Here is a 13,155-nt window from a genome sequence, read left to right as displayed (position 1 = left end):
GAAATCTTGTATACCTACACTGCGTAACTTAAGAAACTTTTACGTTTATAACGCTCGTTAACGGTAGGTACACTACATCTTCAAATTTAAGGCGAGAAGAAAAGAGCCCACGATTGAAAATTGAAGATTGCGCAGTTTAACTAGACGTGCTATCATAAAGGTTGGTTATTTCACCAATTAACCCATTTTCTTGGCTAGCCAGGCGCTTCGGCATAATATTTGAGATCGCTGTTGAATTTATTATATTGACGTACCATCTTTTTCCCAAGAACGGACGGTGTCATAAGGAATGAGATCGGGCCCATAAACTTCTCGATTTATTTCAATATAGTCGAGGAATCATCGTTTGCGGGCTCGATATGGAAGCTGTGAAGGCCGACGATGAGGCCGTGGACTAGTGGGCCTTGCCACTGGAAGGGGTTCTCTGAGTTTGCCTTTCGATCTTGCTGTCACTTTATTTATTGTCCACACCTTGTCTCAATAGAGGGGCAGAGAGCTTGCTCTGCTCACCGTGATGTTCGCAACGAATTTCATGTCATCAAAGTTGCATTTGACTTTATCGCCTGGTTTGAGCGCCGAAAGCAACTTGGAGCTATCCTCGGGATTCAGCAATTTGATTAATGTTGTGTGCCATTGTGGATATTTGGAGAAGTCGAGTAACTGTGAGGATACTATCCTAGCGGCCTAGCCTTTGGGATTGCGCGAGGAAAAATAGAAGAGCAGCAAGTACATACAATTTCTCGCACCTTAGAAGGCGGTGCGGCAATCTCAATTTGTGCTTCAATCGCCATTACGATGCTCCTCCGTGTTAACCCCGACGTCACGTTAATGAGTCATGTCGAAAGCTAAGAGGAACGAAGTGTAGCCTTGTTATGTTTTATCCAATCAAAGCGCGTTCTCATCGCCAGCACCAGAATTTCCTTGTTACATATATACCTTTGGATCTCGTCTTACATAGAATCGGGCCGGCGCAATGTAAAACAGACTCGGCGTTTTCATTACACCGGTAAGCGGAACCGTAAGCTGTAATTTTATTATTCGCGTTAGCGGTATTATTTGTACAGAACTGCTACATTTCCATAACGACTGATTGGTTGGAGGCTAATCACGATGTCAATCATATCAATAGAATGCGATTGCAATGCGTGGACTACTGGCTATGATGACACTTGTAGCGGGAGTTTTCCTCTTGTAGAGAACGTCTGAGCCTGAGATGGATAATTGGGATGAATATATATCCTCTTCTCAGCCGTTGATTCCAGGTGAAGATATTCGTGAGGAAGGTCAAGAACAGGCAGGAGTGGGAACTTTGTTGACTATATCATCTCATGGACGGACGAATGGTGACAATGAAAGCCGCTGTTAGCTGTATTTTAGTTTTGAGAAGATCCGTCAATTGCGAGGCGAAGAGTTCATTTGAGTATGGCTGGTATGAAGTTCAAATGTTCAATGTTGCTAGGGCTATGATACATCAAACCATGACTCTCTCAAATTAAGACCTGACTCTTGCATATGCAGGGCTATAGACAGGGTACGTACCATCAAGTACGTACTTCATCCACCCTACCGAATATGTCCACCTTGTCCTTTGGTTAGTAAGTATGCATCCCAATCGCATGAACTAGTCCACCCTCCTTGCATTATCCTAGCCCATGCGCCAGTTGACAGCTACCAGCTGCCAATGGCAGGCGCCAATGCGGATGCGGGATGTGGCCGATTCATCCGAGCAGTATTCCAGTTGCCCTGCTACACTGCATAATAGTCATTGCCGATCAGCGGTCAATGATCATGGGATCTGGTTGAGATCCCAGCGGGCCGGTCGGAACATTTGAAGCATTCAAATATTTGTTGGAAGGGTCCAATCCCGAAACCTCCCGCAGGGGGTTCGCGACGCAGAATCCAGCATGTGAAGGATCCACGTGATAATAAAATCACGTGTCTGCACGTTCAATGAAGGCATTACATTGTGGACGTAAACCACGACAGTTCATATTAACATGAATTGCATCTTCTACCAAGACTCAGTCGTAAATCAATGAAAATTATGTCTATACTCAATTGAACCTCTCCAATTCTTCGATATAACGTAATGGATAACGCCAGAACAATGTTTGATCGTAAATATTCAAGGGCCAATCCCTAAATATCCCGCAGCCACATGACTATCCCTTGCGCACTCCGCACAGATGAACGCGCATTGTAGTGCATTACTTATTACGCGCAATATTAGTCGAGATTCGAGACTCGAGAGGACTGCGAGTTGCGGATAGCTCGGGTCGCTGCTAGTCCGATGACTCAAGCAGGAACCCGAGGGTACTCGATCAGTACTAGTTTGCTGAATATTAATCGTACATCGCATAATCATATTCTTACTCTATCAGCTGTCAGCAGTCAGGGGGTTCTTTCAAATGATAATTAATTATTGATTGCAATTACAGTAATGCACACTCATAAATGCACAGGTGACCGCCCTTGAAGGGAAATAATAGAACTGTGTACGAACAAGGAGTTGAGAAAAAGGGTGTAGATGCAGATCTCTGGCGGTCATGTGGCCGCAAACCGGACCAGTGGCGCCGAAAGGCCGAAACCCGGACTCGCACTCTATTTGCCCGCCAGCCAATCAACAGGCCTCGTTTAGGATTTTTCTTAATTATTATTCAAATGGTGAGCAGCCAAGGCCTTGGGAGGACAGACTGGTCATACTGATCTGTTCATACTCAGGCTACGATGATTTTACTAGGAAAGGTTGGAGAATAGTTATTGTAAAGGTGAATGATTATATTCAGTCTCAACCCGTAGGGAGATCTATATACAGAGTAGAGTATTAGTTTTGGTAAATAAACAAGAATCGCTCAGATATGCACTTTCGCCAAATGCTCGTCAATCGCTAGCAGGGTATCGTAACATCATAGATGGTATTATCGTAATATCGCATTCAACTTTTTTTAGAATGCAGGTATCAACGTACCCTGCTCGATGTAAGCGTGATCGAACATGATGGACGACTGGTCCAGCCCATCGCTGCGCTTGGCAGGATGTTTTTGTGTGGCCATGAAGGCGTCGATGGCGACTTGTGTGGGCGATGGAGGCATTGAGTCCTCTTCTGAGTCGGACGAGCCATCCTCGACCAGCTCTGGTGGGGATGGAGGAGATTTGTGAGAAGGCGACCGTGTGAGTGTGAGACGGGCGGCTTCTTCATCATCATCTTCCTCCTCTTCGATATCTTCTTCTGAGATCTCTGATAATTTGGGAGCGACGCTCTTGATCGTGGCAAAGTCTTCTTCGTCAAACTCAGAGTCCGAGTCGCTCAAGTCAGAGTCGTCGTCGGAGTAGTCCTCGACAGACTCTTCCTCCACAGTATCGGCCCATCGAATGTGAGAGTGTTGGGCGGGCTTGGGGGATGGCTTGGAGGCGTTGCGGACGGTGCTGTTGAACCATCGCTCTTGTTCCTTCTCGGCATTGGCCAGGTCGAGCATCAGCGAGTCGAGCAGGTTGGCGTGGCCGACGAGCAGGCGTAGATCGTGGTCGGCCCGCGAAGCCTCCTTGGAGAGCTTGCTGCGGGCGGAGTGGGCGAGGTAGTATGTCTGGGTGATGCTCATTTTGTTGCGGGGGAGAATGGATGGAGCCATTGTGGTTGGGAGAGATTGTATTTATATAGTCGGGCGTCGACAATTAGGCAATAAGATTAGATGAGTCAACGCTGACGTGCTTGAGCCTTGAGCCTTATCTTGGCGGGGCGGTGAGTGTCTGAAGTAGTGCTTGGGTGGAATGTTTGATGTTTCACGATTGATGTGTGATTCGTAATAGCTTTAGTAGCTTCAGGATGTTGCTTGATTAAGTAACTTCGATTGTGTTTGTGCGAGTGTGAGTATTGTGACAGATTAGTTTCGGAATGGGCTGAAGGATATTATTTATGCCAGCTGAGATCCATCGTGAGTTGGGTCGCGGGTGTCGGAGGTAAGCCAGACTGGGTCCGGACGGAGCTTGGCGTGCCCGCCGCCTTACGGCCGATCCGTTTATCCATGGTTGTGATTAAAAATTGTACGGATGACTCACCATCAATTATCTCCGTCGGTACAACTAGGATTATGACTGACAAATAATTAAATATCATGCACATGCACGAACGAACATACACATAGCCATATGGTTATTATTATTATTGAAAACGATGCAATAGAATTGATCACTTCTACGATTCTATGACAGGTCACACTCACCGCTCCTTCCAGTTCACCGCTGCACTCTGTTACGACCGCGCGACCGCAGCAGCCGCAGTGCCGCACTAACTCGGCCGTGGATCTTCCAAGTTCCAGCCGCTTCACCCAGCGTCCACGGATTTATCAATCATAAATTTTAGCTTTAGCCTTCTCCCGCTTACCGAGCATCCCATCATTATTAATGTATTAATGATCTGATCACCAATTCCTGTTTGCATCTCTCATTAATCAGCTATACTTTTAAAGCAATGACATTGAATGATAATATGTTTGTCTTGCTCGTATACCCGTATTCAGCAATCTAATCATATGACAATGCACCTCCCCCCGCACTGATTAATATTCTGCCTGATCCTCGCATCGTCGTGCCCACTCCCAGTTGGGACAAAAATTTAAACGAATGCGAGCGCCAATGACAAATCCGGCTGCCTCAGTCCGCATTCCTCGCCCGGGCAACGCACTAGCCCGGTTGGGTTATGAATGCGAATTACCAAGTTAAAACTCTGCCCAGACCCTGCCCAGTCTCTGTTACTATGACTACTCCGTCCTATCTACGAAAGGAAAGTTCTGCGACCTGGTTATGAGGCTGAGTCGGCATTGGCCAATCGCCGCGCCCGCTGGATGATTCATCATGATCCCATTCCCCATTTCCCATTTTTCCATGCCGGCTATACAGACTAAACAGAAAATACAGGCTAGCGAGCTACCCCTGCCAAGGGCTAAGCCATGCTGATGCGTTTCAGGCAGTCACTTTCGATTACGATTACGATAATATCCATTTCTAGACAGGACCACATGGAAATAGGAATTCAAGGACTCGGCAGGCAGAAAGATGCGAAGGAGCGGATTTCGGAATTTAGCAACGCGAAAAGTCTATTCGCGCCAAGAAACGCTGAAAACCAGTGTAGGCGGCCATACTCGGGTCTCGGGTGTAGCCTTGCTGCATAATTATTATCCCCTGCCATTTATTCGATCTATTCATTCCATACTGTTCCTCCCGTGTTGGTCGCCACGAATGGTTCGCAGTCTCGTTGTGACTCTATTCTTGTTCATATAAATACATTATGCATACTGCAGAGAGTCAGGCTAGAAATGAAAACGTTAGCAGTGGAATGATATTCGTCCGAACAATCACCGATTCCCGTGCTGACCAAGACCACGCTAGCCCTATCTGGCACGCTATCCCGCATTGGACCACGGCTTTAACACATTCCGGCCGTCAGCCCTACATATCTCCATTATGCTGCTGAGTAACGGCTGTACGGATGCGGATACAAGCGAGCTCCCGGCGCGCCGGTCAATGACATGGGAGGCGCCGTTAGCCTCCACGCGCGGATCTGGACTCGTGTCTTCAACCTTGTTTTATTATTATTAATCTTCAAATCGAATACGAGATGACTTGATCAGGCAGGCCGGAGATAACATTTAGAAGCTAGACTGTACACGGAAATACCTTTGCTGCGATTACAAATTATCTTCATCGTCCTCTAACTATGCGAGAAGAGAAGAAATTTACATAATCATCCTCACATAAGCTGCCTCACTCGGACGTAACAACATTATTATTAATCCTTGCAACCACAATCACTCCCCGAACAACACCGCTCCCCGCCCACCACCCAAACACCTTCCCCGCGACTCTCAGCTTCCCCAACCCCATTCCAAACCGTCGCAGCTGCGCCTCTTTGAGCCTTATAAACCCTGCTATCCCCACAAACACGTGTTCTGATAGATCATGTACCTCGATGCTATCTTCCCGATACCCCGCCGCTACGAGCATATTGAGATACTCTCTGCGCGTGACGAGATTCGCGTACGGCGTGGACGCAACTAGGCAGAATAGCCATAGCATCACCCTCTGCCAGAAGGACGCCGAGTCTGAGCGTAGCAGATCAAAGACCATGATAGATGCGTGTAAGTCAGTGTGTGTGTATCGCGAAGTCCGGTGGCGGGAGGGTTTGAAATGGTTTAGTGTGTCGAGGGCCAGCAGCCATGTTGATGAGTCGGTTTGTAAACGCGTGGATTGTGTGAGTGATTGCTTGAGCTCGGCCGGCCAGGAGGCTGGCTTTGATGCATCGGTGCAGAAGAGCTACGTGGTTGCATGAGTAGTCACATCCAATCGGCCACGAGTGTACCTTGCCTGGACGGCATTGATCGTGATGCCGAAGTAGTTATCTGCAATAGAACAGTATTCTGTAGAGGTTTGTATTGGAAATAGTTCGCACGTCAGAAATAACGCCTGGTCACCGCATCCAAAGCCCACATCTACAAGATTAACCTTCTTTCCCGTCTCAGGTATCCGAGCATAGCCATGTTCATCCGTAGCTAGTAGACCGGCATGCTGCAGTACCTGCTGCAGAAACCCGCGACATGCAGATGGAGAACTCGACTCATTCTATGCAAGAAGCCGTCACTATCTATGCCATTGTGATAATATGATATGACGACATACCTCTTAATACCCCATATTCATCCACATCGCCTTGGGCGGAAGATCCGCAATATTGAAAATCGCATGTTCGAGGACACACAGCTGTTTATGGTCGGCAGAGCCAATGCCAGAAAGGAGCCAGAAAAGGAACTTGCTAGTGGTACGGCGAGGAACGCAGATATAAACCCGGTCAGAAATGGGGTGAAGTTGGAGGCAATCCAATGCTGAGTTTGGGTGATGATAGCATTGTTTTTGAGGGATAGTAGAATAGCCGATATAAGAGCAAGCAAGATAACCCGCTCGAATTTCTTTGTTGAGCATTTTGGGTGCCCACGAATCGCATTGCGATGTTTGCTTGGCGGTGACATTAGATGCCGTCATTACGTGATGGAGCTTACTAACCCGATTGGGGCTGCAGACATTAATGAAGGACTTTTTGATGATTTTCCTTTGATTTGATTTATATGCCAAGCACCTTGAATTGGATATAAATTGATATTGTTATTGATAACAACGATATAGCAGGTACAGAAGTGACGGCGACGTAGAGACCCTATGCATTTTATCAATTTGAATTTGTGTTGGCTCCTCATCAAATTAATTAAATTTTGCACAGTCATTAACTAGTAAGAGATCAAAATCTAGGATATAACCAGGCTATTCTACCACTCCTGATCTATATTACTCAGTGTGTAAAAGCATTGAAGCTGAGAGAATATTATTAAAGCTGAACGGGACTGCTACAGATAGATGCGGGGCTAATTCTCCCCACAACACCAAGCTTAACCTTAACACCGGCTTCTCATCATTCCCTCTTCATAATCTTCCACCATGTCTTTATGACCGACCAATGCCCTAACACAATTCTATATCTCATCGAATGATTAAGCTAAGGACACGCAATGTCCAACACCATAAAGGCACCCTCCCCACGCCTCCTCTCGCACCTATTCACCTCCCTCTCAACCACACCGCGCCCCTGGCATCTCCGTCGCATACTCCGCAGCGACAACCCAGCTGAGATAAATGGCGAATTAACCGGATCCGCAACATTCCACGCACTCCCCTCGCCATCATCACCATCATCATCGCCGACAGATCGATCTTGCGAAATGGTGTATAGAGAGGAAGGCGAGATGCCGAGCGGAATCATGGGTATGGCGGGGATGAAGTGGAGTAAGAAGTATATCTGGCGGATGAACAACATACCAAATAACAGAGACCAAGAGGAAGAAGGAGGGCCGGACGCCCAGGGGATAAGTGTCTGGTTTGTCAAGATCCAACCTGGCCCGGACGAGGCTGATTACCTGTTCCACGAATTCGACTTTGGGAGTCGAACGTTGACGACTGGGCAAGAGCAGGAAAAGGGGGAGGGAGAGGATACTATTGAGCCACCTACTCCGCCACTAGTTGGGGAAAGTGCGACGACGGTTATCAAGGCGCGAGGAAATCATCTGTGTATCAAGGATATGTATCGCACGGCATATTCGTTCAGAGTCGTGCCAGAAACGGGCCAGGTGCTTAGTTGGGCTAGTAGGCATGTGGTCAAGGGGCCGAAGAAGAATCAGGATATAGTTAATTTATATTTTCTGGATTAGACGAGTGATGAGTATGATACCATGATAGATTGTTCATATACTGTAGCTAAGTGTGAATGAAGGGGTTATATGACTAGGTAGTGTAAATAAAATCCGGCTTCTGGTCGCCCAACTCCTCGATCTCCTCCCGACTCAGCCCATCGACACGAGAATCACGCTCTCCATTTCGACGCTTCCGGTTTTCAGTCCGCAGAAGAATGGTCTGCAGGATGGATCCGCCGAGAAGAAACAGAGCAAGATACGCAAGAACGGTGCCGTGACCGGGGTAATAGTTTGGTGCATCCTCGGCGCGGTAGATATTCGACGAGACGATTCCATTCAGATTTCCCCAGCCAATCATTATGCCCAGAGTGACTCCGCGTTTGTAGACTCCTACAAATTTGAATTAGTTGGATGATCAATCAAGTATATTATAGGAAAGGGGCAGTACCCTCTATGTTGTTGCTCGTCCAGGAAATCGTGTTGGCGATACATGGATAAATCCCCATCGCACCCAGAAAAGTACCAGCATACCGCGTTCCAGCGGTCTTCGCACCGAGAAGCATACAGAACCCGACAATACCAATGACTGAGATGCCGATATTGCATAGGCCTCGCGCCCGCGTGCGATCTCCGATATATCCGATGGTAATGGTCAGAATCGCGGCTACGGCGTACGGTGGTACGGTGAGAAGTTGTGCCCGAGTTGATGAATAGCCCTGTTCGATTAATGGTGAGTTTTATACGCAGCATTTGAAAGGTACTTACCAATTCCTTAATAATGGTCGGAATAAATAGCGAAAACGCGTACAATGGCCCATCGCATCCCATGTAGATAACTGCGCCCATGTATGTCTTCCAATCCTTCAAACTAGCCCACAAATACGATGACTTCCACTCCTCATGATGCGCGCTGGCCTGCTGGTCCAGAGCTAAACGTCGCAAGACACGTTTCCGGTCAGCGTCAGAGAGAAAAGTTGCATTATCCGGGAAATCAACCACGAGCCAAAAGGACAAAAGACCCAAGACTATAGTCGCAAGACCCTCGAGAATGAAAATCCACGACCAGCCAGCCTTCCCGCCTATTCCGTCCATGTTGGAGATTGCAGCTGCTAGCAGACCACCAAATGAACCGGCGAGCGCGGCGGCAGAAAAGAAAATCGCCATGCGGATCCCGAATTCAGATCGTTTGTACCAGCATGAGAGATAGTAGCTGATGCCAGGAAAAAGGCCGGCTTCGGCGAGTCCGAGAAACCAACGAGTTGCCATGAGTCCAGCAAAATTATGAACGAGACCCATTGTAGTCATACAAATTCCCTAGAGACGGATTGGCTTATGAGCAAGGTGAGAGAAATCTGGTGAACTAACCCAGACAATAATTATCACCGAAATAAAAATTTTCGGTTTGGTACGCTTGAGCAGTACATTTGTTAACGGCTCAAAAACAGAGTAAGAGACGAAGAAGATCGTGAGCGACGAGTTGTACTGGTTGTTACTCATCTTCAACGCCTCTTGGAGACCCTCGATTTTTGCATTTCCGACATTGGTGCGGTCAAGAAAGGCGGCAAGGTATAGCAGGGAAAGCCAGGGGATCAAACGGAGGTCTAACTTGAGAAGCAGTTTACGGTCCTGCGATTAATCAGTCACTTTCAATACTTCTAGGAAGTGCATAAAGTTCTGGATCCGATACTTACAATAGCTGCCCTTTCCTCATCACTCAATCCCTTATCGGGATCTTCAACAAGCGAAGCATGTTCTACCAATGGCTTTTCCAAAGGGGGGTCTTCCATAGTGCAACAGGTAGTAATTAGAGACAGCAGATTTATTACGACGGCACTGGATTATGAACAAAAAGGGAGGAGGCTCGCTTTAAATACGACCGATCGCGCCGGGTGCGACTAAAAGTGAGGAGACCATGACGATCCTACCCACGTTTATCACTGTTCGTGCACACTGCAAAGTGGCACATGGGAGGAAAAGTTCCAAGAATCGACCAATGACGTGCAAATCACTGTTGATTTAGCTGCTGCATTTCCAACCAATCCACCAACTACAGCTCCTCTTCCCCGTTCCGTCCCTGTTAGGGGCAAAGGCTCGGATAAATGATAGATCTGCAGGCGGGGAAATCGGCTATGCGGAGAATTCAAATGAATCAGCAGCATATACGGAGGTGATTGGATAGAGAACGCAGTTGGACATTTCTTCAGCATTTTTCTTCGAACCCATTTTTCAAAATTCATTATGTAGGAGTTTTGAAAGGTGAGTTTAATTTGCTGGATTGTTCTGCGACTTGTTTTTCAAGCTTTCTTCTTTAACCCTTTTTTTTCATGTGGATGTATATTTTCGAACCCAGCTAGTATGAATCTCCACAACATTTGACACTGGAATTTCCCAGCCTGATCGGTGGTAGGAGCGACCGTACTTGACATAAATCCCACTCTAACAATTGAAGATAGCCTGCAAAGATAGCTCAGTAATCCATCAATGTATATAGACCGAGTAGCTCAGGTAGAGTAGAAGTTGTCGATTTCGTGAATGACATTTATGATTTAAGCAAGCCATTGCCTAGACTTTTTTGTTAAAAGAGAGCCCGATGTGAAGTCTGCCTTGATTGATAGATAAACCCAGCTGAGTTAAAGACAGAGGTAATGGAAATAATAGAAGTGATAGAGGTAACAGAAGTGGTGTGAGCTGAGCTGGATGCACCTTCCTCAGGCACCAAACCATGCATGCCACACCGTTTGCAACCCCCTCCTTGTTCTCCTTCTTTGTCGCTTCTCACATATACCGCCTCTTGTCTCCTTTTTTCTGCTTACCTTCTCACGACTCTTCATCTCATCCCATACCTCCCTCCCTTACCTCATCGTCAGATGTGTCTTATCACATCGTCAAAGGTATCTTGTCACTATCTCTCCTGGTCTACACACAGTTAGATCAAGAGTAGAACTGGGATATCAATATGGCAACAGTTGAAACAAACGTGAAGCACCGCCTAGAGCTTCTTGAGCGCACTGTCTATGCTCTCCAGGCTCAGCACCGTCTCCTAGAGTACCGCATACAGTACATCGAGGATGAGAACAGGTCCGTCCCGGGCAAGACAGCCTCAACTGTGGCTCAATTTAGCATATTTGAGCCGGTGACAACAACCATGGCACCTTCATCCAGTATTGTGACACCTCAAGTGAGTGATTATTCCTCGTTATGCGCGTTTTGCTTATCAGATATAGCCTACCACCCGGCCCAAAAATTACTTTTCTGGATTGACATCGCTTGCAGCTAGTGAGGATGCTACTAAAGGCCAGCCACCTGGGGCAGTGACTGGTCTTTCAAACAAGTTTTCGTTTTTGAGCATTCTGGATGAGCCAGGCCCTCTGGGTAGCCCTACCTCGAGTCCCTCTCGTCAAGTTAGTCGCACCCCTGCTTCCTTAGATAAAGCTAACCTTCTCATAGCATAGAGAATCGGCCGTTGACCAGATTGCCCTATGCCTGACACCCTGTCGCGAGGTAATTATCCCTGTACATTTATTATACTACCGCTAATATAGTTTAGGGCCCATCGAAGACTACTAGAGATGAAACTAACACTTCGATCTCGAACGGGTCGGTCCATCAGGAAAATGAGCCAAATAAAGCATCATCTGGTGGTCCCATCAGCGTAAGCATACTTGTAAATTTGATTCCATCAAAACTGACAAAAGCCAGGTCTTTGTTTCTTCAACTAGTTCAAAGCCTGATTATTTCGCCACAAAGAAGCCAAGAAAGTCCGGGGTGCCCTGGGATGGAACCATTGAATGGAAACTCATTCGCATTTTCACTGACCGAAAAGACGAGATCCAGGCTATGAACAACTACTCTTTGACAGTAGGGCAGGGCGCGCTAAAAGACCAATATCTCTTTCAGTATGGTCTTCGCTATTTGCCCAGGCCCCATGACAAGAATACCTACCGTACTGTCCGTGTAGAGGGGCTCCCTGATGATGCCACTCTTGATGGTTTGCTTGCCCAAGTTTGTTATGGTAACGTCTACTCTGCTGACTTGCTTAACACGATTGGAATTGTCGGTTATCACACAGCAAGAATCGTCTTCCTTCACCAGCAGTCTGCTCTTGCTTTTTGCAAGCATGTCAAATCAAACGGGATATTTGTCCATGGTTTCCGCGTGCGTGCTACTATGGAGAAGACTGCAACCTATCCCATGGGAAAATACATTAGTGACGCGATTTCCCATTACGGATGCACCCGGTGTGTGTCCATTTCCGGCATATCTGATGATTCGGTCGATTATGTCAAGAGATTGATTAATCAGACGTATCTCAAGTACTCAATCGAGACCCTCATTCACCGAGAAGACAAAGAAGAACTCATCGTGCGATTCCATTCTATGAAGTCGGCCTTAATTGCGCACCATGAGTTCAAGACGAGAATTAGGCTTCAGGGCTGCTGTGTGGAGTATAGGCAGGATCCTTGCAATCGTGTGCCTGTCAAAACTGCGATAGCGTCGGGCCATGCTTGAATGGGCTTGGGTATGACTTCTCAGATAAGTCTTCTCTGCCTTCTAGTACATCACTAAATCTTCCGCGCTTATGCAAAGACTTTGGCCACGGTCAAGAAGTTGTATTGACAATCTACGTCTTATCGAACCTTCAAAATCCAAAGTTTTCAGATACGGCGATGTGTTTTTTCTTTTCGTTTCTTCTCTGTTTCCCCCCCAAATGCAATACCATATTCAAGAGCTTGCACATCAGATGTAACATCCTTATTGTTCCTATGGAAACGCTGTATGCAGGATTCAAAATACTACAAGGGGGGCCCCGGAAAATCCTTGATGCAGAATACAGTTCCAGATATTCTCTTTTCATAGTCGGTGAACGTACTCAGAAATCAATCATCTTCTTACCAAATGGGTTTCTCGATATTATAATCTAAGT

The 13,155-nt window shown here is 46.8% G+C and overlaps 5 protein-coding genes across 5 annotated transcripts; 2 read left to right on the top strand and 3 right to left on the bottom strand.

The window, feature by feature from the left end:
* Positions 1–56: 56 nt before the first annotated feature.
* On the bottom strand, positions 57–791 carry BGW36DRAFT_443635 (uncharacterized protein; the record flags this gene model as incomplete). Its single annotated transcript, XM_046221621.1, has 4 exons — positions 57–311; positions 381–434; positions 511–660; positions 735–791. The coding sequence occupies 4 exons, from the start codon at positions 789–791 to the stop codon at positions 195–197; spliced, it is 378 nt and encodes a 125-aa protein (XP_046076451.1). The 3' UTR covers positions 57–194.
* Positions 792–2,767: 1,976 nt separating this feature from the next.
* On the bottom strand, positions 2,768–3,955 carry BGW36DRAFT_369330 (uncharacterized protein). Its single transcript, XM_046215120.1, has one exon. The coding sequence runs from the start codon at positions 3,627–3,629 to the stop codon at positions 2,946–2,948; it is 684 nt and encodes a 227-aa protein (XP_046076450.1). The 5' UTR covers positions 3,630–3,955; the 3' UTR covers positions 2,768–2,945.
* Positions 3,956–7,446: 3,491 nt separating this feature from the next.
* BGW36DRAFT_369326 (uncharacterized protein) lies at positions 7,447–8,369 on the top strand. The gene has a single exon (XM_046215119.1). It carries the CDS (start codon positions 7,554–7,556, stop codon positions 8,247–8,249), a length of 696 nt encoding a protein of 231 aa, XP_046076449.1. The 5' UTR covers positions 7,447–7,553; the 3' UTR covers positions 8,250–8,369.
* BGW36DRAFT_443631 (putative MFS transporter) lies at positions 8,323–10,018 on the bottom strand (the record flags this gene model as incomplete). The annotated part of the gene is made up of 5 exons (XM_046221620.1): positions 8,323–8,621; positions 8,680–8,947; positions 8,997–9,545; positions 9,597–9,857; positions 9,923–10,018. 5 exons carry the CDS (start codon positions 10,016–10,018, stop codon positions 8,323–8,325), a joined length of 1,473 nt encoding a protein of 490 aa, XP_046076448.1.
* Positions 10,019–11,187: 1,169 nt separating this feature from the next.
* BGW36DRAFT_422992 (uncharacterized protein) lies at positions 11,188–12,740 on the top strand (the record flags this gene model as incomplete). Its single annotated transcript, XM_046219773.1, has 5 exons — positions 11,188–11,409; positions 11,456–11,632; positions 11,679–11,732; positions 11,779–11,883; positions 11,931–12,740. The coding sequence occupies 5 exons, from the start codon at positions 11,188–11,190 to the stop codon at positions 12,738–12,740; spliced, it is 1,368 nt and encodes a 455-aa protein (XP_046076447.1).
* Between the last annotated feature and the right edge of the window lie 415 nt (positions 12,741–13,155).

The sequence above is a fragment of the Talaromyces proteolyticus genome (genome assembly GCF_021365285.1).
Source record: "Talaromyces proteolyticus strain PMI_201 chromosome Unknown BGW36scaffold_2, whole genome shotgun sequence".
Classification (NCBI taxonomy): Eukaryota; Fungi; Ascomycota; class Eurotiomycetes; order Eurotiales; family Trichocomaceae; genus Talaromyces; species Talaromyces proteolyticus.
The sequence above is the reverse complement of the archived record's forward strand: the minus strand, read 5'-3'. Positions and strand labels throughout refer to the sequence as shown.

Bases quoted from the DNA above. Each gene is read 5' to 3' on its own strand.
- BGW36DRAFT_369326 (XM_046215119.1), top strand. From the start codon at position 7,554: ATGTCCAACACCATAAAGGCACCCTCCCCACGCCTCCTCTCGCACCTA.
- BGW36DRAFT_369330 (XM_046215120.1), bottom strand. From the start codon at position 3,629: ATGGCTCCATCCATTCTCCCCCGCAACAAAATGAGCATCACCCAGACA.